Consider the following 23445-nt stretch of genomic DNA (forward strand, 5'->3'; position numbering starts at 1 on the left):
GTTTCTATTTCTGTTTTCAATGGCTGATTTGATGTCTGAAATTTTCCCGACTCAGGCCATTTCGGATCCAGAAGAACTGCTTCCACAGATTCTTCGCTGGGCATCATGTCATCCTTGTCCCTGAGCAGCAGAGGCTCATTCAACGTCCTTTGGAGGTGGAGTGGCGATGGATCGGACAGCCGAAGGGAACAGGGCAGGTCTGACAGCTCTGATTGGTCGTGCCCTCCGCTGCCAAGTCAAGTTCCTGTCGAGCCAACAGGGACTTCTAATGGCCGAAATGTTCAGGGTGCCGTGGAGGCTTCTCCCCTGAACAAGATCTCAACAGGTGAGACTGAAATAAGGCTGGCCAGTGTAAAGTGTACAGACAGAGATTTTGCTATTTCATGCATAACTGCTTCAAGTTTTTATCATGGTAATGTCCGTTCACATTTACTGTTGCTCAGCACAACTTCGCTGACATTTTTTTTTGTTTTAGAAATATTTTAATTGGACATTCGTCAGAACATTTTCAGAACATTCAGAGAGAATTCAAAATCTAATTCTCAATAAGCCATGAACTCAGTGGTACTTGTGCTGTCTGACACACACCCGAAACTTGCGCACAGAAAGCCGCTTCTCAGACGGCAAACAATCCAGAATAGAATTCTATTTCAAGACTTTTTGCTTTTGAATTGTCAAATACACAGAAAATTGTCAAACTGGCTGTCATATTACATATTACATTTATTATGGCATAAATAACACATAGCTATGCATTTAAAAATTAACGTTTATTTAAATATATTGTATTTAATATAACATAAATATATTATATTTGCCATTACCAGAACTGATTTGGTCAAATGAAGCCAAAAAGATCAGATAAAGCAAGAAAAATAACTATATTGTGACCACTAATATTTGTAAAATAAGATTTTGGGACATTTATGCAGGCATTATCTAGAAATCAGGAGGATAGCCTGGAAGTATTTCCATTACTTTGGATTTATAACATTACAGATGAAAATGTCAAAGTTAAATGTAAGTTATGTCATTATATCGTTGCTTAATTTGACGTCATTCAAATGAAAATCTTCATTTCAGAAAATCCTACAGAATGTGGGAAAGGGAAAAGAATTCGTTCTTTCTTCAAGAGGGTATGGAAGGCTATGAAGAGTTCTGTCTGCTGCTGTTGTCTCAGTAGTGCTGTGGATGTTGTGGAGCCTTTTTCCCCTGATCCTGAGCCATCATCATCTGCGTCAGATCCCTCCGGCGTCAAGCTAAATGATGGTAAATCGCTGATCATTATTTCTCCAACATCGTTTTAAACAGTATTGTCATCTTGTTTTTCACTGAAAATAATGCTTATGGCTTGTTTTGAGGAAATATTAAAAAAAAATTTTTTAGGTCATATATTTCTCATATTTTTCTGTTTGTTTTTCAGAGTCTTTTGAGTCTCTCTATAATGTGGGAGAGATGCTTGGATCCGGAGGATTTGGCAGCGTGTACAAGGGAACACGCAAATTTGATGGCAAAAAGGTAAATCTGACTGAATTGTTCAAACATTTTGCTCTTGAATGCATCAAAACATATTTCAAACTAACTTTCTTTTTTGTTGCAGGTTGCCATCAAGCAGTTAAGCAAGACTGAAAACAATCGTTATCTCTATATTGTAAGTTGGCCAAAACCTGAATATGTATTTAGTCGTTTCAGTGCAGATTACTGTAGTTAATACACCCGTAGAAAGCATTAACTGTAAATGTGATTGACAAATAAGCCTAGAGGCACCAAATAACTTTGAGCTGAAAAGGCTCTTTTGAATGTATCTAAAAAGATACTTTAAAAAAAAGGACTTTTTCAAAGATACTGTGATATATTTTCTTCATATTTTTACTCAGCTAACCTTCTGATTAATATTTTTCTCTAGCCTGGGCATCCCAAACCTCTCGTTACAGAAGTGGCGCTGCTGCTGATGATGAGGCGAAAACCCATAAGCCCGCTCATCATACAGCTATACGAGTGGTTTGAACATCCTGGAAAATTCACTCTTGTTATGGAGTTCCCGGAGCCTTGCATGAGCTTGCGGGACTACATCGTTCGTAAACCCATCCTGTATGAACCCACAGCACGGTTCATCATGCGACAGGCTCTGCTGGCAGTACAGGTCTGCATCGAGCATGGTGTTTTTCATAATGACATTCATGCGGAGAATTTCCTGTTGAATGAAAGGACGTTGGAGCTCAAGCTGATAGACTTTGGCTGCGGTCAGCTATTTAGCAGTGATGGCTACGAGAGCAGAACATACGCTGGTGAGCATTTTGAGAGTGTGAAAACCTGAATGTAGTGACTTATTATTAAATGCTTTAAAAAAAAAGCTCATCAATGTGCAAATGTCTTGTTTACAGGACTACCGTATTACTGCCCACCTGAAGTCTTAACAGAGCCTCGTTTCCACGCCGTACCAGCAAATGTGTGGGCTCTAGGAGTGCTGTTGTTCACTATGGTGCACGTATTTCATCCCTTTCCCAATTGGAAACAAATCAGAGAAGCCAAAATTCCATTAATGTACCACAACTTATCCAAAAGTGAGTGAATCATATTGACAACATTGATAACACACACACACACTCACACACACACACACACACACACACACACAAAGCAAAGGCTCTGAACAGAAACAGTTAAAGATGAAGTATGTAAGATTATATATAGCTCAACGTATAGCGAGAGTTTGGGGCGTGGCTACTGTAGCAGGTGGAGCCATGGGAAAAGAAATTTAGCTAAAGAAGTGAAAAACAAAATTCGCTGCATTTATACCTTACACAAGTCATGAACATGTCAAAGTGAACAAAGCATTGTGATACAAAGCACGCTTCAATAATAATAATAATAATAATAATAGATTTCATTTATAATGCAATTTTCATTCCGAAGAATCCCAAAGTGCAACAAAGGGAAAAAATAAAAAAAAATTAATAACAAGTAAAAATACAGAACAATACAAACAATCAACCAACACAGAAAACTGAACAGAAACAGAGCTGATGGTGAACAGAAAACAGAGCTAATGATATATCATAGTCATGCTCCCGTTCAGAAAGATACATTTTCATAAAGACAAATGCAACACCGCTGAAAGTATTCCTAATATGTTGAACCTTAAACAAGAGCTGTGTTTGTGATGTTGGGGAAGACATAATGAACAAAAGGGGCCGTTGCAAGGTTTTTTGAAAATATTATTTATTTTGTAATTCCGGCCTGTGCCACTAGTGTGACAGAAACTACATACTTCACTTTTAAAGTAAAGCTGAAGAACATTTTACAGTATAATAATCATGTTTTAGATGCTGTTTTCATAGATGAATGACTAACTCCTTATTAAAATTTGTACAGAATACAGGGATCTGATTAGCCAGTGCCTAGCCCGGGATCCAACTAAACGGCCAACGTTAGAGCAGATGTCACGACATAGATGGATGAGATGACCTTCTGTAGATTGGAGAAGTTCAGGAGATTCACTCGATCAGTGATTTCAGCAGGTGTGAGGAAGTGTAACAGACAGAGTAGGATTATTATCATTTGTCTTATTTCAAATTTGCGTTCTTGTTATAGTCAAGTCACCTTCATTTATGAAGTGCTTCATACAATACAGATCATTTCAAAGCGGCTTTACTGTAATAAACAGGGAAATATACAGTGTAATAAACTCTAAAAATCATGATTCATGAGTTGACTTGTTCATATAATCTTTGTATTGAATAGGAAACAACATACTTGCTGTCCTTGGTGGAGGGCTTGAGCTCGAGACTTGAGCCGAAGCCTGATGTCCAACCCCAACCTGACTGAGAACTCAGAGCCTGTCCACGTCTGAGCAAGAACACGAGAGACTGCAAGACTGGGAAGAAGTCATCAGTCATCACAGCCACATTTGCTTTGATTTTAAACGTCAAGACAAGTCATCTTTATTTATATAGCGCCTTATATACGACCGATCTTTACTCACAGCAGCTGGAATATTTAAACTGGTCATTTTGATGGCGGATTGTAATCCAGAAAGGTCCAAACGACAATCATCAGTGACAACTGGAGATTCACTCGTAGTCAAAAGCAAAAGATTCGTCTGTACAGAAATTGAAACCTGCAGGAAACGCTAAAACACGCTCACGCAATACTGATATTTTTAGCATGAACAAATTGAGAACAAAGTTTTGCGGGGAAATTTTTATTTTTTCTCATAAATTTAATGGAATTGTTTTTAGATACTTCACCTTTAAATTCATGTTTTTATAATTCGTGGAATTGTTAATTTGCAAAGCTTTAATTATTCATCATAGCCCCTAAGCTAACTGAGTAGCTACAATCAATTCATTCAGTTTATTGACACCCCTTCAGTTAAAAAAATATAGGCATTTAATTCAGATGTGTTTCTTTTATTCTGTTATTTGATTTAAAATAATCCATCAGAAAAGTGAAGTCAAATTTTCCAAGTATTATTTTATTCATATAGTTAATTTTTCCTTTACTACCGTACAGTATTCTGAACGCTTCTACTTCTGTTAAACGTCATCAGTCGCTGCCCAATACTGTTCCATTTCAAAGTTTACATCTAGCCAAGAATAGTTTAAATCCCCGGATGTGTCCTTTTATCAAGGATGCATCAAGAGGTGACTTTAGCCGACTTGAGACAGACAGGTATCCCAGAATGCATCTCGTGCCAAACAACAAGTGTCATTAGCAGAGGAGAAACCCAGTGTAATTTAAAAATACTACTGTTAATGTTTCACTAAATGTACTTGTTTAAAGTTCAAACCTGTGGTTTATTCATAAAGAGATCGCCTATTTGAATTTGATCTGCCGTTTTCAGAGTTGTGAGATCCAGTCGATCACCGGGCGCTCAGCGCTCTTTAACCCCTCTGAGAGCAGCCTTTCTTCAGCTAGTTCTTCTGATGTTTGCCGCTGACTCTGATGTCTCTGTAGTGGTTAAACATGAGATATAATTTGTCTAACTGGCAAATCATTTTGGCTGAGCTTGAGCAAAGTGAAGTTTCATAACTTTGTATTTTTAGGCTTGTTTAATAGTTGTAGCCTACTAGCACTGACTTTGTATGTTTGACTGGATTGTTTGCTTTATTTCTTGTATAGCTTCTTATACCCTTATAATGGCTATTTGATCTTACATAAACTGGCATTTAACAAAAAGAGACTTTTTTGTTATATTTAATTTTTTACACTGATAAATATATATGCACACTTATTGTCTGAACCACATATTGTTTTATATATTTTTTAATAAAAAAAGTAAACAAAAAGCGGCAGGGTTGTTTTTTATATTTTGTTTTGTCATAAATATACATGCAGTGAAGATAATAAAGGTACGCATTACCTGAACCACATGTGTGTGGTTATTAATATGTTTAAGATTGTTTTAAATGAAAATGAAATGAGGCAGAGTGGTGTTTTTTAATACTGTAGTTTAAAATACACATACAGAGATATAGATAACAGGATTAGAGCGAGCTGAGTGACGCGATGAAGAACGCGCTGCAGCACGCAACAGTTTCAGAACCACGTCGTCCACAGAACCGTAAGTTAGCCGCGCTACCCATTCACGTGATTTTCTTTCGTTAAATATAAGCTTTCACGGCAGTTTTCACGTGGATTTTAATCGGAGCGATGTCTACAATATTTAACAACAATACTTTTTAATAAAGTCACTTTTCTGTTCATTCTGGTCTGAGATGAAACCTGGATGAAACTAGTGATCGACCGATATATCGGCGCCATCTTGTGGACGTTTTTAGAATTCCATACGCGCGCCATTAAAGGACAGCGTGAAGGGAGATGATGAGTCAACAGCGGTGTTCAAAGGTAAAATAACCTGAATCCCTCAATTAATCAACTTTGTTTAACATAACAGTAATGCACAATTGAGATAACCTCAAATAGGATGTAATGAGATGATGGTATAGTTATGTAGTTGGCGCCAGGTAGAGGCGAACTCACTGACGGAGTCAGTCAGATAATCCGTCATCATGTCACAATAAAGATGTAACTTCACATGAATGAAATAAAACAGCCATGAATGAGAGCATGTTGAAAATAAAAGCGCCAAACTTATTTCTCTCTCTGTGTTAATTCTCAGTCGCATTGCTCCCGCATATAGGCTAGTCACTGTATGTAGGCTAAACAAGACCGACTCGTTTAAAACTCCTTAAATTATATTAACGTCTGCTATATAACATCGAATTAATTACAGCTCCCTGAAAATTAATTATTATGCCTATCTCCGCAAGACGTGTAACGTTAAGTTAAACGCAGAGATGAAAACAGCGCTCTGTCATCAGCATTTCATAGACTGGCACAAACATTCATTTTGATACCGTAGATGAGATTGACACTTTAAGAAAAGTAAACAAACCAGCGAATACAGCATAGCTTTTACAATGTTTGCATATTCCAGAGAATATTCACTCTTTAGTCTATTAAACACATAAACATTTTAAAACTGTAGTTTAAAATGAATTATTATATTTATGCTCATAGTTATGTGGAGTTGATAGACTCAACTCTCATTTATGTTCTCCATTTGAAAACATTAGACTATATAAATGCCTGTTGCCTGTTGTTAATATGGCCTTATTTATAAATAAAAAGGTAAAACAGCATTAATGTTAAAAAGACTTTGCACTGTATTAAAAAAAATCTGACTATTTAATGATGTAAATGTCTTGTTCTGTGTAAGCGAGTGAAACTGCAAAAATGACTCTGAAAAAAAAAAGCTCAGTTCAGTGCTGTTGCTGTAATTGTAAAAAACAGAAATAGCGCAATAAGTAAATATCGGCTCTATATTATCGGTTATCGACACATAAGCATACAAATAATCGGTATCGGTAAAAAAACAAAAAAAAAACCAATATCGGTCGATCACTAGATGAAACGCTGCTTGTCAATCAACAGTCATGGGAGGGGTGTCCGACTGTGTGGCGTTGGCTTGATTTGAGACAGGAACACATATAAGGAGATTAAAAAAACCACTGGATGGATTTTTTCATCATTATAGGACGGTTGTGTACATGCACTGCCAACACACATTTCCATACAATCAGCTTTTAAAAGTCCATGTACAATTATATGACTACTTTAAATCCTGATAAAGAATGTTTCTCTTATAAAAATGTGTTAATCAATTTTCAACCTGTCCTGATTTGTTGTCATGTTGGTAGTGTTTGTGTGTGTGTGTGTGTGTGTGTGTGTGTGTGTGTGTGAGTGTGTGTGTATATATATATATATACATACATGGGCGTCGGAACCATTGTGTGTGGGTGGGACAAGACCCACCCACTTTTTAAGACCAATGATATTGGACCCACTCACTTTTATCATCTCTAATTCAGCACATGTCTGCTTACATTGACTACCCTTTAACCGAGAAACTTATTATTAAACACATGTTAAACGCTTTATTTCCCCTTTTCTAATATTTTCTATTTTTTTTATTGAAAATAAATACCTTTCCGGTAATTTGAACCCGCATTTGGCGGGTTGGTTGGCGGGTGTTAATTGAGAACCCTGTTCATAGTCATCCTGTTTGATATTGAGACACACACGGATGCTTTTCAGATTTTCCATCGCAGCTTTCTCTCCATATTCTTTGCAGCCTTTAATACTCTGGATCCTTCACTGAATACCAGAAATAACTCAGTCCGGCTAAACATGTACTGTGAACAACTGAACACTTTTGTGACTAAAAGTTTTCTAAAAAGTATTTCCTTCTCAAGCAAGACAGTATTTGACTCAGTAGAAGCACATTGGGAGTGGCTTTGGACTGCACCATGCCCAGTGCATTATGGGTGTTGAGGTTTTCTGACTTGTTTGCCTAAAAGCCTTTCTACTAGCCTGGATGCCAGCCGAACTTAGCCCCGCCCACAATATTTTTAGGTTGGGCAGTTCGGTCTGGCCTTGCTCCATAGAGGAGTAATTATCCCCGAACAAAACACACCTCATAATCACAGCCCAATGGAGCAGTTTCAGACTCATATTCATACTAGAATTGAGTATGACCACGTCAGGCTACCTTTCTACTGCATAGGCAGCCAACTTTTATTTAAATCCCATTTTGCCAGCAGTGAATTACCCCTTTGAGTACACGTCACTTGGTTTGATCATATGGGTTGTGGATGTCATTTCATGTTGAGCTTTATTTAATGGGGCCTTTTTTATCGTTTTATTTTTTTCAGGGAAAGATGGAGCTGACTTTGGAGATTGAGAAGGAAGCAGATGGGAGACCTGCTGGAAAAGGCAGAGATGAGCCCAATATGAATCCGAAACTCTATATATAATATAACCTTATTATTATATACATATAACCTTATATGGAATCGTTTCCTCTGAACGGTTCACCTAATAATTGTCATCTGATGTGAATTAGCAATTAAAACACGTCTATATAAAGCAACTACCTAAAGGCTGAGGTACTGACAAAATGGCTGGAAAAAAAAAGATACCTTTCAAAAAGACAAAATCAATCACGACGAAGTCAATATCCTATTCTATCCTATCCTATTTTTCCCAGTCTTTGAAGTATGTTTTATACATTACTTATTTTATTCTTTTTTTTTTCTTGCACTTGAATAAAGTTAAAGGTGTAATCTGCCGGTTGTCCTGTAGGTGACCTCATAACTCTCTCTTCTTACGATACACTTCACAATTACTCCAGAGCACTCGATCATTTGTCTAGTGCTACTTAAGTTAGGATGCTTTTGGGAAACAGACCTTAATATTAAGATCACTCGTACGATTGTTTTTATGATCAACTTAGGCTGACGAAGCTTTTGGGAAACGCAGCTCTGGCTGACAGGTGGTTGTCACGACAACAATGTAGTTTAAGAGGGCACAAGTTCGCGTTCATTTACACTGAATCAAAACCGTTTATATGTCGCCTTTGATACCAGGGGCTGTGGTGGGTCAGACACGGCATGTTTTAAGTCTGCTTTAATGCGGCTTTGCGTCTTTACACAGAATTTTGAGCAGACACAGACCCGCTTTAGAGCCGCCTTAACTCGGCTGTGTAAAGGCATCTTTAGTGCTATCATTCAGTGGGATCTTGTTGTATTCATTACCAGTAAGGACACACTTCATCAATCCTTTCACAAAGGTGATGTTTAGACTTCAGTATTTTCAGAACTACATCTCCATGAAAATCGTCAAACCCTTCAATTGAGTGCTGGAGGAGTTCAGCATTTTATCCATGTAATGTGTTTTTGGAAATGGTTAATTTTCTTTATGACAATCAGACCATTCATGCAGTGTTTGTTTTGTTGTGGTTGTTTAGGTTTTTACCATTAATCACTCTTTGCACCATTATTACATTTCATCATGAATTTTCACTTTTTGGTTCAGGTTTCACTGATGTTTGGAGACATTTGTACACAAACCATGAAGTGTTTTCTATTGTGAAAGTCTTTTATTGTGTTATATTCTCAGATCATTTTAAAGTTTATTGCTTAAATGTTTAAAATTGTTAAATAAAGACATATGTGTTTTAATTGTGTCAATTTGTCTTGAATTAGATTTCATTTTGTCATTTTAACAATAAAAACTGCCATGTTCAATTTACATTATCTAATGGCACACAAATGCAAGTATTCTGGGATTGTGATATGATCAGAGTTTACTGGATGGAGATTCAGAAGATTATTGGTCAATCTTTTGCCCTTTCTCTGAGTATCTTTTGAACTGTCAAGCTGCAATTTCTCTGCGTTTATGATTTTCACCTAAAGTCTAATGCTTTCTTGCATATTTGTTCTCCTAGAACTTAGGAATGTATGTTGAATGCCTTTATCTCTTGATTTCTGTTCATTCTGGTCCTGTCGCTCATTATACCTTCAGATTGTTCACCATTGTATGTCACAGTTACTGTGAGATACCTGTCCCACTGTCGTGTTATTGTAAAACTATTGCAAGACAGATACAAAAAATGGCACATAAACATGGTATATTTTAGCAGTGAAAAAAATTTCAAATACGTTTTATATTATTTATGTCCTTGTTCAAGCTCTTTCTGAACATCTGCATGATTGAAAATGTAATGTTGAGTTTGTTCAATAAAAAAGTGAATATTAAGTGACTTATATTTTAGATAGATGTTAGGCATTATATTTTACATGATCTCATGTACTGCACATGATGATTTTACATGTCTAAAGTATACTTTAAAAAGTATAAAACTTGCATTTCAATGAGGAAAAATGAACTGAATGCACCAAGAAAAGCTTTTGACAGAGCACAGTACCCCAGAACAATCCTTCTCAAACCTGTCCAGGACCCAGTTGTTCAAAAGTTTGGTCTAGATTTGGAAAAGCCGTGTTTTGCTATCCAGAATCAGGTAATCTTTCTTATCTTTGTGCTGGAGCACTGCTCATCTGGATTTGCAGTGCTCAAAATGGGGTTACTTTCCATAATGTAGAATGCTAGCTGTAAAGAACCACAGGTATAGAAGAGTCTAAATCTATTGACTCTCTTCATTTTAAATTGATATGGAAAAAAGAATTGGAACAGCAGGAAATCTTCAATACAGTCATACTCTACAGGAGGTTTAACGTTTGTTTTGTTTTTTTAAATGAGTTGGTTGAAAAAAGTTTAAAGGGGAATTCTGTTTGTTTCTGGATTATTAGTTTGATTTTTAAAAACTTACATTTTTTTGCTTTCATGTGATTTTTACATTTTTCAAACTTCCAAGCGTCATGGAAGCTGCATTAAACAACTTTTCTCTCATATAATATTAGGAATCTTATATTGTTCCCAGTGTTAGTCGTAATTGCATTTTTACTAGTAAGAATTCAGTTGTTGAGCTCTCTAATTCAGTTCTTACCAGTAAAAATGCAATTAGCCTACGAGTAGCGCTGGGAACAATTTAACAATTGAAGATAAACTGGCTTGCCAAAGTAAAGGGCGAATTAAATGAATAGACTTTATAATAAGATTATGTCCACATTTGTCCTCCCTTGTGCCGTTTTGCGCATTTTGGACAGAAGCAACGACTCAATCCATTAGACTGTAGGCGTTTGTGCAATTAATCATTTTTTGTATTATTTTCGGTGGAAAAATAATTCCACCGAAAATAATAGTCTAATAATAATAATAATAATAATGACTGTTCAGAAACCATACATCTTATTTTAAAAAAACGTCAAAGTTAAGTTTGTAGCTATTTAATAAAGTATTCAGATTGGATGTGTGATCACGTGCTTTGCTCATGCACGTGCAATTTTTGTTGCTACAGCGACGTGTGTTATGAATTCTGAACGCATATACCATAGACATGCGCGTGCATTTTAGTTGCTATAGCGACGCGTGATATGAATTCTGAATACAAATATACACACGCCAACCGATCGCTATCTGTTGGTTCAATTGACCAATTCACGCACTTGCAGAATATTTTCTGTGCTGCTGATTTTGCGATTTTGAAGCAAATTTCGGAGAGACTTTTATTCTTGAAGAACATCGGAAGATAATATCCTTTAAAAAGTTATATTTTTGTTCATTTTATCTTTGAAGATACTTTTAATTTATTATTCTTTTATTATTTTAGAAGGAGTTTGGAGTTTTATTAAATTTTTTTGTTTAATTTTTTTATTTTGGGAGGCAGTATTTCTAAGGAGAGTTGTAGATTATTGTATTTTGTATTGTATTGTGTTTTGTGTTGTGTTGTTTTTTATTGCAGTTTGCACTCGAAGGATGTCGATGGCTCACATGATGGGTGAAAGAGGAGGTGAGTGTGCTTTTGGTTTTCACTTGTTTATGGTTTGATGTTGTACAATGATTGACTACATTAATGTGAAGAAAATTGTGTAAGGTTAAAAATTCCCCAATGTTCTCTGCTTAGTGATCACATGTATTTGATTCCTTGCATATGAAATAAAACTTTTCAATTTGAGTAACGTAACTATAGTAACAATATTTGTTCACTGACATTGATCACTGACATTGTTTATTGATTATTATTGAAAAATGACCAACTAACATTATGTGATATGTGAAATATTCCAGACTCAGGGCGTTCCAGATCCAGAAGAGCTGCTTTCTCTCAGATGGCTGGTCAGGAGATTTGGGGACCCAGTTCTGATGACCGCGATCCGCTGCCAGACCCGACCCAGATCCAGGCCCTTCCCAGATATTTAGCACCTCCGTCTCTGTCTGAGTTTTCTGTTTTTGTGTCCACAGGTCAGGCTGACAGGAAGAGGACGCGGCAGAGCGACAGCCAACAGAGCTCAGATGATGATGAACATCCGCTCACTTCATCTTCATCTAAATGCTCTTGCATGGGTCAGAATAGTATTTTAATAAAGAAGTTATGGCTCCATTTCTATTTCTAATTTCAATGGCTGATTTGATGTCTAAAATTTTCCAGACTCAGGCCACTCCAGATCCAGGAGTGGATCGGACAGCTTTGATTGGTCGTGCCCTCCGCTGCCAGGTCAAGTTCCTGTCGAGCCAACAGGGACTTATAATGGCCGAAATGTTCAGGGTGCCGTGGAGGCGTCTATCCTGAACAAGATCTCAACAGGTGAGACTGAAATAAGGCTGGCCAGTGTAAAGTGTACAGACAGAGATTTTGCTATTTCATGCATAACTGCTTCAAGTTTTTATCATGGTAATGTCCGTTCACATTTACTGTTGCTCAGAACAATTTCGCTGAAAGTTTCTTAATTTTTTTAGAAAAGATTTGAATTGGACATTCGTCTAACATTTTCAGAACATCTAGAGAACATTCAAAAGTAAAGTTACCATAATGAAAAAGTATAAACTAGAACGTTCCTTTAACCAAGAAAAAATAAATATGTTTTAAACATTTAGGGAACATTTAATTTTAATATTAGCAATCTTAAATTGTTCCCAGTGTTGCTAGTCATAATGGCATTTTTACCAGTGAGAATTCAGTTGTAGACATTTAGCACCTCTGTCTCTGTCTGAGTTTTCTGTTTCTGTGTCCACAGGTCAGGCTGACAGGACGCTGCAGAGCGACAGCCAACAGAGCTCAGATGAGGATGAACATCCATTCTCTTCATCTTCATCTTCAACTTCATCTAAATGCTCTTGCATTGGTAAGAATAGGCTTTTAATAAAGAAGTTATGGCTCCGTTTCTATTTCTGTCTTCAATGGCTGATTTGATGTCTGACATTTTCCCGACTCAGGCCATTTCGGATCCAGAAGAACTGCTTCCACAGAATCTTCGCTGGGCATCGTGTCATCCTTGTCCCTGAGCAGCAGAGGCTCGTACAATGTCATTTGGAGGTGGAGCGGCGATGAATCGGACAGCCGAAGGGAACAGGGCAGGTCTGACAGCTTTGATTGGTCGTGCCCTCCGCTGCCAGGTCAAGTTCCTGTCGAGCCAACAGGGACTTCTAATGGCCGAAATGTTCAGGGTGCCGTGGAGGCTTCTCCCCTGAACAAGATCTCAACAGGTGAGACTGAAATAAGGCTGGCCAGTGTAAAGTGTACAGACAGAGATTTTGCTATTTCATGCATAACTTCTTCAAGTTTTTATCATGGTAATGTCCGTTCACATTTACTTTTGCTCAGAAATGTTTTGCTAAAATTATTATTATTATTTTTGTTTAGAAATACTTTAATTGGACATTCTTCAGAACATTCAAAAGTAACGTTACCATAAGGCAAAATTATAAAATAGAATGTTCCTTTAACCAAATTAAAAAAAAAATTGAAACACTGAAAAAACTGGACGTTTTGAACATTCAGGGAAAATTTAGAAATAACGCTTTCTTAATTTAATATTAACATTAGCAAAATGTTCTCAATAAGCCAAAATCAATTTTTGAGCAAGTTCATAACCAGCCAGTGTTCAAAATGATCTTCTTACCTTAGTCCGATTCACAGCGGTAAGCTTGTAATAATGTTTTATAATTTGAGTGGTACTGGTGGGTTTCTGCTGGAAATTCGAGCATGTCTTTGCGTCTTTACGTCACATCTGTATAAAGAAGGAGTCCGGCTAGTAGTAGTATCGCATCTGAGGATGCTGCAGGTGGCGGATCATTTATAGCCTTTACTCACAGCAGCTGAAATAATTAAACTTGTCATTTTGATGGCGGATTGTAATCCAGAAAGGTCCAAACGACAATCATCAGTGACAACTGGAGATTCACTCGTAGTCTTTAATTCAGATGTATTTCATAGATTTGATTTAAAAGAATCCATCGGAAAAGTGAAGGCAACGTTTTTAAGTTTTATTTTATTCATATAGCCTAAAGATAATTTTATTTGGATAATTTTGTTTTATTACCATACAATATTCCTAACACCTCTACCTCCGTAATATTTCAGTCCAGGTCGGCCCATGACAGATTAGTTAAACTGTTAATAACTTAAATAATTAGCAATTTTAATATTAGCAATCTTAAATTGTTCTCAGTGTTGCTAGTCATAATGGCATTTTTACCAGTGAGAATTCAGTTGTAGACATTTAGCACCTCTGTCTCTGTCTGAGTTTTCTGTTTCTGTGTCCACAGGTCAGGCTGACAGGACGCTGCAGAGCGACAGCCAACAGAGCTCAGATGAGGATGAACATCCATTCTCTTCATCTTCATCTTCAACTTCATCTAAATGCTCTTGCATTGGTAAGAATAGGCTTTTAATAAAGAAGTTATGGCTCCGTTTCTATTTCTGTTTTCAATGGCTGATTTGATGTCTGAAATTTTCCCGACTCAGGCCATTTCGGATCCAGAAGAACTGCTTCCACAGATTCTTCGCTGGGCATCATGTCATCCTTGTCCCTGAGCAGCAGAGGCTCATTCAACGTCCTTTGGAGGTGGAGTGGCGATGGATCGGACAGCCGAAGGGAACAGGGCAGGTCTGACAGCTCTGATTGGTCGTGCCCTCCGCTGCCAAGTCAAGTTCCTGTCGAGCCAACAGGGACTTCTAATGGCCGAAATGTTCAGGGTGCCGTGGAGGCTTCTCCCCTGAACAAGATCTCAACAGGTGAGACTGAAATAAGGCTGGCCAGTGTAAAGTGTACAGACAGAGATTTTGCTATTTCATGCATAACTGCTTCAAGTTTTTATCATGGTAATGTCCGTTCACATTTACTGTTGCTCAGCACAACTTCGCTGACATTTTTTTTTGTTTTAGAAATATTTTAATTGGACATTCGTCAGAACATTTTCAGAACATTCAGAGAGAATTCAAAATCTAATTCTCAATAAGCCATGAACTCAGTGGTACTTGTGCTGTCTGACACACACCCGAAACTTGCGCACAGAAAGCCGCTTCTCAGACGGCAAACAATCCAGAATAGAATTCTATTTCAAGACTTTTTGCTTTTGAATTGTCAAATACACAGAAAATTGTCAAACTGGCTGTCATATTACATATTACATTTATTATGGCATAAATAACACATAGCTATGCATTTAAAAATTAACGTTTATTTAAATATATTGTATTTAATATAACATAAATATATTATATTTGCCATTACCAGAACTGATTTGGTCAAATGAAGCCAAAAAGATCAGATAAAGCAAGAAAAATAACTATATTGTGACCACTAATATTTGTAAAATAAGATTTTGGGACATTTATGCAGGCATTATCTAGAAATCAGGAGGATAGCCTGGAAGTATTTCCATTACTTTGGATTTATAACATTACAGATGAAAATGTCAAAGTTAAATGTAAGTTATGTCATTATATCGTTGCTTAATTTGACGTCATTCAAATGAAAATCTTCATTTCAGAAAATCCTACAGAATGTGGGAAAGGGAAAAGAATTCGTTCTTTCTTCAAGAGGGTATGGAAGGCTATGAAGAGTTCTGTCTGCTGCTGTTGTCTCAGTAGTGCTGTGGATGTTGTGGAGCCTTTTTCCCCTGATCCTGAGCCATCATCATCTGCGTCAGATCCCTCCGGCGTCAAGCTAAATGATGGTAAATCGCTGATCATTATTTCTCCAACATCGTTTTAAACAGTATTGTCATCTTGTTTTTCACTGAAAATAATGCTTATGGCTTGTTTTGAGGAAATATTAAAAAAAAATTTTTTAGGTCATATATTTCTCATATTTTTCTGTTTGTTTTTCAGAGTCTTTTGAGTCTCTCTATAATGTGGGAGAGATGCTTGGATCCGGAGGATTTGGCAGCGTGTACAAGGGAACACGCAAATTTGATGGCAAAAAGGTAAATCTGACTGAATTGTTCAAACATTTTGCTCTTGAATGCATCAAAACATATTTCAAACTAACTTTCTTTTTTGTTGCAGGTTGCCATCAAGCAGTTAAGCAAGACTGAAAACAATCGTTATCTCTATATTGTAAGTTGGCCAAAACCTGAATATGTATTTAGTCGTTTCAGTGCAGATTACTGTAGTTAATACACCCGTAGAAAGCATTAACTGTAAATGTGATTGACAAATAAGCCTAGAGGCACCAAATAACTTTGAGCTGAAAAGGCTCTTTTGAATGTATCTAAAAAGATACTTTAAAAAAAAGGACTTTTTCAAAGATACTGTGATATATTTTCTTCATATTTTTACTCAGCTAACCTTCTGATTAATATTTTTCTCTAGCCTGGGCATCCCAAACCTCTCGTTACAGAAGTGGCGCTGCTGCTGATGATGAGGCGAAAACCCATAAGCCCGCTCATCATACAGCTATACGAGTGGTTTGAACATCCTGGAAAATTCACTCTTGTTATGGAGTTCCCGGAGCCTTGCATGAGCTTGCGGGACTACATCGTTCGTAAACCCATCCTGTATGAACCCACAGCACGGTTCATCATGCGACAGGCTCTGCTGGCAGTACAGGTCTGCATCGAGCATGGTGTTTTTCATAATGACATTCATGCGGAGAATTTCCTGTTGAATGAAAGGACGTTGGAGCTCAAGCTGATAGACTTTGGCTGCGGTCAGCTATTTAGCAGTGATGGCTACGAGAGCAGAACATACGCTGGTGAGCATTTTGAGAGTGTGAAAACCTGAATGTAGTGACTTATTATTAAATGCTTTAAAAAAAAAGCTCATCAATGTGCAAATGTCTTGTTTACAGGACTACCGTATTACTGCCCACCTGAAGTCTTAACAGAGCCTCGTTTCCACGCCGTACCAGCAAATGTGTGGGCTCTAGGAGTGCTGTTGTTCACTATGGTGCACGTATTTCATCCCTTTCCCAATTGGAAACAAATCAGAGAAGCCAAAATTCCATTAATGTACCACAACTTATCCAAAAGTGAGTGAATCATATTGACAACATTGATAACACACACACACACACACACACACACACACACACACACACACACACACACACACAAAGCAAAGGCTCTGAACAGAAACAGTTAAAGATGAAGTATGTAAGATTATATATAGCTCAACGTATAGCGAGAGTTTGGGGCGTGGCTACTGTAGCAGGTGGAGCCATGGGAAAAGAAATTTAGCTAAAGAAGTGAAAAACAAAATTCGCTGCATTTATACCTTACACAAGTCATGAACATGTCAAAGTGAACAAAGCATTGTGATACAAAGCACGCTTCAATAATAATAATAATAATAATAATAGATTTCATTTATAATGCAATTTTCATTCCGAAGAATCCCAAAGTGCAACAAAGGGAAAAAATAAAAAAAAATTAATAACAAGTAAAAATACAGAACAATACAAACAATCAACCAACACAGAAAACTGAACAGAAACAGAGCTGATGGTGAACAGAAAACAGAGCTAATGATATATCATAGTCATGCTCCCGTTCAGAAAGATACATTTTCATAAAGACAAATGCAACACCGCTGAAAGTATTCCTAATATGTTGAACCTTAAACAAGAGCTGTGTTTGTGATGTTGGGGAAGACGTAATGAACAAAAGGGGCCGTTGCAAGGTTTTTTGAAAATATTATTTATTTTGTAATTCCGGCCTGTGCCACTAGTGTGACAGAAACTACATACTTCACTTTTAAAGTAAAGCTGAAGAACATTTTACAGTATAATAATCATGTTTTAGATGCTGTTTTCATAGATGAATGACTAACTCCTTATTAAAATTTGTACAGAATACAGGGATCTGATTAGCCAGTGCCTAGCCCGGGATCCAACTAAACGGCCAACGTTAGAGCAGATGTCACGACATAGATGGACGAGATGACCTTCTGTAGATTGGAGAAGTTCAGGACATTCACTCGATCAGTGATTTCAGCAGGTGTGAGGAAGTGTAACAGACAGAGTAGGATTATTATCATTTGTCTTATTTCAAATTTGCGTTCTTGTTATAGTCAAGTCACCTTCATTTATGAAGTGCTTCATACAATACAGATCATTTCAAAGCGGCTTTACTGTAATAAACAGGGAAATATACAGTGTAATAAACTCTAAAAATCATGATTCATGAGTTGACTTGTTCATATAATCTTTGTATTGAATAGGAAACAACATACTTGCTGTCCTTGGTGGAGGGCTTGAGCTCGAGACTTGAGCCGAAGCCTGATGTCCAACCCCAACCTGACTGAGAACTCAGAGCCTGTCCACGTCTGAGCAAGAACACGAGAGACTGCAAGACTGGGAAGAAGTCATCAGTCATCACAGCCACATTTGCTTTGATTTTAAACGTCAAGACAAGTCATCTTTATTTATATAGCGCCTTATATACGACCGATCTTTACTCACAGCAGCTGGAATATTTAAACTGGTCATTTTGATGGCGGATTGTAATCCAGAAAGGTCCAAACGACAATCATCAGTGACAACTGGAGATTCACTCGTAGTCAAAAGCAAAAGATTCGTCTGTACAGAAATTGAAACCTGCAGGAAACGCTAAAACACGCTCACGCAATACTGATATTTTTAGCATGAACAAATTGAGAACAAAGTTTTGCGGGGAAATTTTTATTTTTTCTCATAAATTTAATGGAATTGTTTTTAGATACTTCACCTTTAAATTCATGTTTTTATAATTCGTGGAATTGTTAATTTGCAAAGCTTTAATTATTCATCATAGCCCCTAAGCTAACTGAGTAGCTACAATCAATTCATTCAGTTTATTGACACCCCTTCAGTTAAAAAAATATAGGCATTTAATTCAGATGTGTTTCTTTTATTCTGTTATTTGATTTAAAATAATCCATCAGAAAAGTGAAGTCAAATTTTCCAAGTATTATTTTATTCATATAGTTAATTTTTCCTTTACTACCGTACAGTATTCTGAACGCTTCTACTTCTGCTAAACGTCATCAGTCGCTGCCCAATACTGTTCCATTTCAAAGTTTACATCTAGCCAAGAATAGTTTAAATCCCCGGATGTGTCCTTTTATCAAGGATGCATCAAGAGGTGACTTTAGCCGACTTGAGACAGACAGGTATCCCAGAATGCATCTCGTGCCAAACAACAAGTGTCATTAGCAGAGGAGAAACCCAGTGTAATTTAAAAATACTACTGTTAATGTTTCACTAAATGTACTTGTTTAAAGTTCAAACCTGTGGTTTATTCATAAAGAGATCGCCTATTTGAATTTGATCTGCCGTTTTCAGAGTTGTGAGATCCAGTCGATCACCGGGCGCTCAGCGCTCTTTAACCCCTCTGAGAGCAGCCTTTCTTCAGCTAGTTCTTCTGATGTTTGCCGCTGACTCTGATGTCTCTGTAGTGGTTAAACATGAGATATAATTTGTCTAACTGGCAAATCATTTTGGCTGAGCTTGAGCAAAGTGAAGTTTCATAACTTTGTATTTTTAGGCTTGTTTAATAGTTGTAGCCTACTAGCACTGACTTTGTATGTTTGACTGGATTGTTTGCTTTATTTCTTGTATAGCTTCTTATACCCTTATAATGGCTATTTGATCTTACATAAACTGGCATTTAACAAAAAGAGACTTTTTTGTTATATTTAATTTTTTACACTGATAAATATATATGCACACTTATTGTCTGAACCACATATTGTTTTATATATTTTTTAATAAAAAAAGTAAACAAAAAGCGGCAGGGTTGTTTTTTATATTTTGTTTTGTCATAAATATACATGCAGTGAAGATAATAAAGGTACGCATTACCTGAACCACATGTGTGTGGTTATTAATATGTTTAAGATTGTTTTAAATGAAAATGAAATGAGGCAGAGTGGTGTTTTTTAATACTGTAGTTTAAAATACACATACAGAGATATAGATAACAGGATTAGAGCGAGCTGAGTGACGCGATGAAGAACGCGCTGCAGCACGCAACAGTTTCAGAACCACGTCGTCCACAGAACCGTAAGTTAGCCGCGCTACCCATTCACGTGATTTTCTTTCGTTAAATATAAGCTTTCACGGCAGTTTTCACGTGGATTTTAATCGGAGCGATGTCTACAATATTTAACAACAATACTTTTTAATAAAGTCACTTTTCTGTTCATTCTGGTCTGAGATGAAACCTGGATGAAACTAGTGATCGACCGATATATCGGCGCCATCTTGTGGACGTTTTTAGAATTCCATACGCGCGCCATTAAAGGACAGCGTGAAGGGAGATGATGAGTCAACAGCGGTGTTCAAAGGTAAAATAACCTGAATCCCTCAATTAATCAACTTTGTTTAACATAACAGTAATGCACAATTGAGATAACCTCAAATAGGATGTAATGAGATGATGGTATAGTTATGTAGTTGGCGCCAGGTAGAGGCGAACTCACTGACGGAGTCAGTCAGATAATCCGTCATCATGTCACAATAAAGATGTAACTTCACATGAATGAAATAAAACAGCCATGAATGAGAGCATGTTGAAAATAAAAGCGCCAAACTTATTTCTCTCTCTGTGTTAATTCTCAGTCGCATTGCTCCCGCATATAGGCTAGTCACTGTATGTAGGCTAAACAAGACCGACTCGTTTAAAACTCCTTAAATTATATTAACGTCTGCTATATAACATCGAATTAATTACAGCTCCCTGAAAATTAATTATTATGCCTATCTCCGCAAGACGTGTAACGTTAAGTTAAACGCAGAGATGAAAACAGCGCTCTGTCATCAGCATTTCATAGACTGGCACAAACATTCATTTTGATACCGTAGATGAGATTGACACTTTAAGAAAAGTAAACAAACCAGCGAATACAGCATAGCTTTTACAATGTTTGCATATTCCAGAGAATATTCACTCTTTAGTCTATTAAACACATAAACATTTTAAAACTGTAGTTTAAAATGAATTATTATATTTATGCTCATAGTTATGTGGAGTTGATAGACTCAACTCTCATTTATGTTCTCCATTTGAAAACATTAGACTATATAAATGCCTGTTGCCTGTTGTTAATATGGCCTTATTTATAAATAAAAAGGTAAAACAGCATTAATGTTAAAAAGACTTTGCACTGTATTAAAAAAAATCTGACTATTTAATGATGTAAATGTCTTGTTCTGTGTAAGCGAGTGAAACTGCAAAAATGACTCTGAAAAAAAAAAGCTCAGTTCAGTGCTGTTGCTGTAATTGTAAAAAACAGAAATAGCGCAATAAGTAAATATCGGCTCTATATTATCGGTTATCGACACATAAGCATACAAATAATCGGTATCGGTAAAAAAACAAAAAAAAAACCAATATCGGTCGATCACTAGATGAAACGCTGCTTGTCAATCAACAGTCATGGGAGGGGTGTCCGACTGTGTGGCGTTGGCTTGATTTGAGACAGGAACACATATAAGGAGATTAAAAAAACCACTGGATGGATTTTTTCATCATTATAGGACGGTTGTGTACATGCACTGCCAACACACATTTCCATACAATCAGCCTTTAAAAGTCCATGTACAATTATATGACTACTTTAAATCCTGATAAAGAATGTTTCTCTTATAAAAATGTGTTAATCAATTTTCAACCTGTCCTGATTTGTTGTCATGTTGGTAGTGTTTGTGTGTGTGTGTGTGTGTGTGTGTGTGTGTGTGTGTGAGTGTGTGTGTATATATATATATATACATACATGGGCGTCGGAACCATTGTGTGTGGGTGGGACAAGACCCACCCACTTTTTAAGACCAATGATATTGGACCCACTCACTTTTATCATCTCTAATTCAGCACATGTCTGCTTACATTGACTACCCTTTAACCGAGAAACTTATTATTAAACACATGTTAAACGCTTTATTTCCCCTTTTCTAATATTTTCTATTTTTTTTATTGAAAATAAATACCTTTCCGGTAATTTGAACCCGCATTTGGCGGGTTGGTTGGCGGGTGTTAATTGAGAACCCTGTTCATAGTCATCCTGTTTGATATTGAGACACACACGGATGCTTTTCAGATTTTCCATCGCAGCTTTCTCTCCATATTCTTTGCAGCCTTTAATACTCTGGATCCTTCACTGAATACCAGAAATAACTCAGTCCGGCTAAACATGTACTGTGAACAACTGAACACTTTTGTGACTAAAAGTTTTCTAAAAAGTATTTCCTTCTCAAGCAAGACAGTATTTGACTCAGTAGAAGCACATTGGGAGTGGCTTTGGACTGCACCATGCCCAGTGCATTATGGGTGTTGAGGTTTTCTGACTTGTTTGCCTAAAAGCCTTTCTACTAGCCTGGATGCCAGCCGAACTTAGCCCCGCCCACAATATTTTTAGGTTGGGCAGTTCGGTCTGGCCTTGCTCCATAGAGGAGTAATTATCCCCGAACAAAACACACCTCATAATCACAGCCCAATGGAGCAGTTTCAGACTCATATTCATACTAGAATTGAGTATGACCACGTCAGGCTACCTTTCTACTGCATAGGCAGCCAACTTTTATTTAAATCCCATTTTGCCAGCAGTGAATTACCCCTTTGAGTACACGTCACTTGGTTTGATCATATGGGTTGTGGATGTCATTTCATGTTGAGCTTTATTTAATGGGGCCTTTTTTATCGTTTTATTTTTTTCAGGGAAAGATGGAGCTGACTTTGGAGATTGAGAAGGAAGCAGATGGGAGACCTGCTGGAAAAGGCAGAGATGAGCCCAATATGAATCCGAAACTCTATATATAATATAACCTTATTATTATATACATATAACCTTATATGGAATCGTTTCCTCTGAACGGTTCACCTAATAATTGTCATCTGATGTGAATTAGCAATTAAAACACGTCTATATAAAGCAACTACCTAAAGGCTGAGGTACTGACAAAATGGCTGGAAAAAAAAAGATACCTTTCAAAAAGACAAAATCAATCACGACGAAGTCAATATCCTATTCTATCCTATCCTATTTTTCCCAGTCTTTGAAGTATGTTTTATACATTACTTATTTTATTCTTTTTTTTTTCTTGCACTTGAATAAAGTTAAAGGTGTAATCTGCCGGTTGTCCTGTAGGTGACCTCATAACTCTCTCTTCTTACGATACACTTCACAATTACTCCAGAGCACTCGATCATTTGTCTAGTGCTACTTAAGTTAGGATGCTTTTGGGAAACAGACCTTAATATTAAGATCACTCGTACGAT

General features: G+C 36.9%; 2 protein-coding genes across 3 annotated transcripts; both read left to right on the plus strand.

Annotated features, from left to right (window-relative positions):
• Positions 1-1086: 1086 nt before the first annotated feature.
• On the plus strand, positions 1087-4384 carry LOC137056054 (serine/threonine-protein kinase pim-2-like). 2 transcript variants are annotated; one of them, XM_067430006.1, is made up of 6 exons: positions 1087-1269; positions 1424-1518; positions 1601-1651; positions 1907-2288; positions 2385-2564; positions 3376-4384. In XM_067430006.1, exons 1-6 carry the CDS (start codon positions 1149-1151, stop codon positions 3465-3467), a joined length of 921 nt encoding a protein of 306 aa, XP_067286107.1. In that variant the 5' UTR covers positions 1087-1148; the 3' UTR covers positions 3468-4384. The 2 variants fall into 2 exon arrangements, with proteins under 2 accessions (XP_067286107.1, XP_067286108.1); XM_067430007.1 differs by having other exon boundaries at positions 3745-4384.
• Positions 4385-15741: 11357 nt separating this feature from the next.
• LOC137056080 (serine/threonine-protein kinase pim-2-like) lies at positions 15742-19911 on the plus strand. Its single transcript, XM_067430039.1, has 6 exons — positions 15742-15924; positions 16079-16173; positions 16256-16306; positions 16562-16943; positions 17040-17219; positions 18410-19911. The coding sequence occupies exons 1-6, from the start codon at positions 15804-15806 to the stop codon at positions 18457-18459; spliced, it is 879 nt and encodes a 292-aa protein (XP_067286140.1). The 5' UTR covers positions 15742-15803; the 3' UTR covers positions 18460-19911.
• Positions 19912-23445: the final 3534 nt, after the last annotated feature.

This window comes from Pseudorasbora parva, chromosome 21, assembly GCF_024679245.1.
Source record: "Pseudorasbora parva isolate DD20220531a chromosome 21, ASM2467924v1, whole genome shotgun sequence".
NCBI lineage: Eukaryota > Metazoa > Chordata > Actinopteri > Cypriniformes > Gobionidae > Pseudorasbora > Pseudorasbora parva.

Bases quoted from the DNA above. Each gene is read 5' to 3' on its own strand.
- LOC137056054 (XM_067430006.1), top strand. From the start codon at position 1,149: ATGAAGAGTTCTGTCTGCTGCTGTTGTCTCAGTAGTGCTGTGGATGTT. The intron at 1,270-1,423 runs GTAAATCGCTGA...TTTGTTTTTCAG, and splicing joins CGGCGTCAAGCTAAATGATG to AGTCTTTTGAGTCTCTCTAT. The intron at 1,519-1,600 runs GTAAATCTGACT...TTTTTGTTGCAG, and splicing joins GCAAATTTGATGGCAAAAAG to GTTGCCATCAAGCAGTTAAG.
- LOC137056080 (XM_067430039.1), top strand. From the start codon at position 15,804: ATGAAGAGTTCTGTCTGCTGCTGTTGTCTCAGTAGTGCTGTGGATGTT. The intron at 16,307-16,561 runs GTAAGTTGGCCA...ATTTTTCTCTAG, and splicing joins ACAATCGTTATCTCTATATT to CCTGGGCATCCCAAACCTCT. The intron at 16,944-17,039 runs GTGAGCATTTTG...TCTTGTTTACAG, and splicing joins CGAGAGCAGAACATACGCTG to GACTACCGTATTACTGCCCA.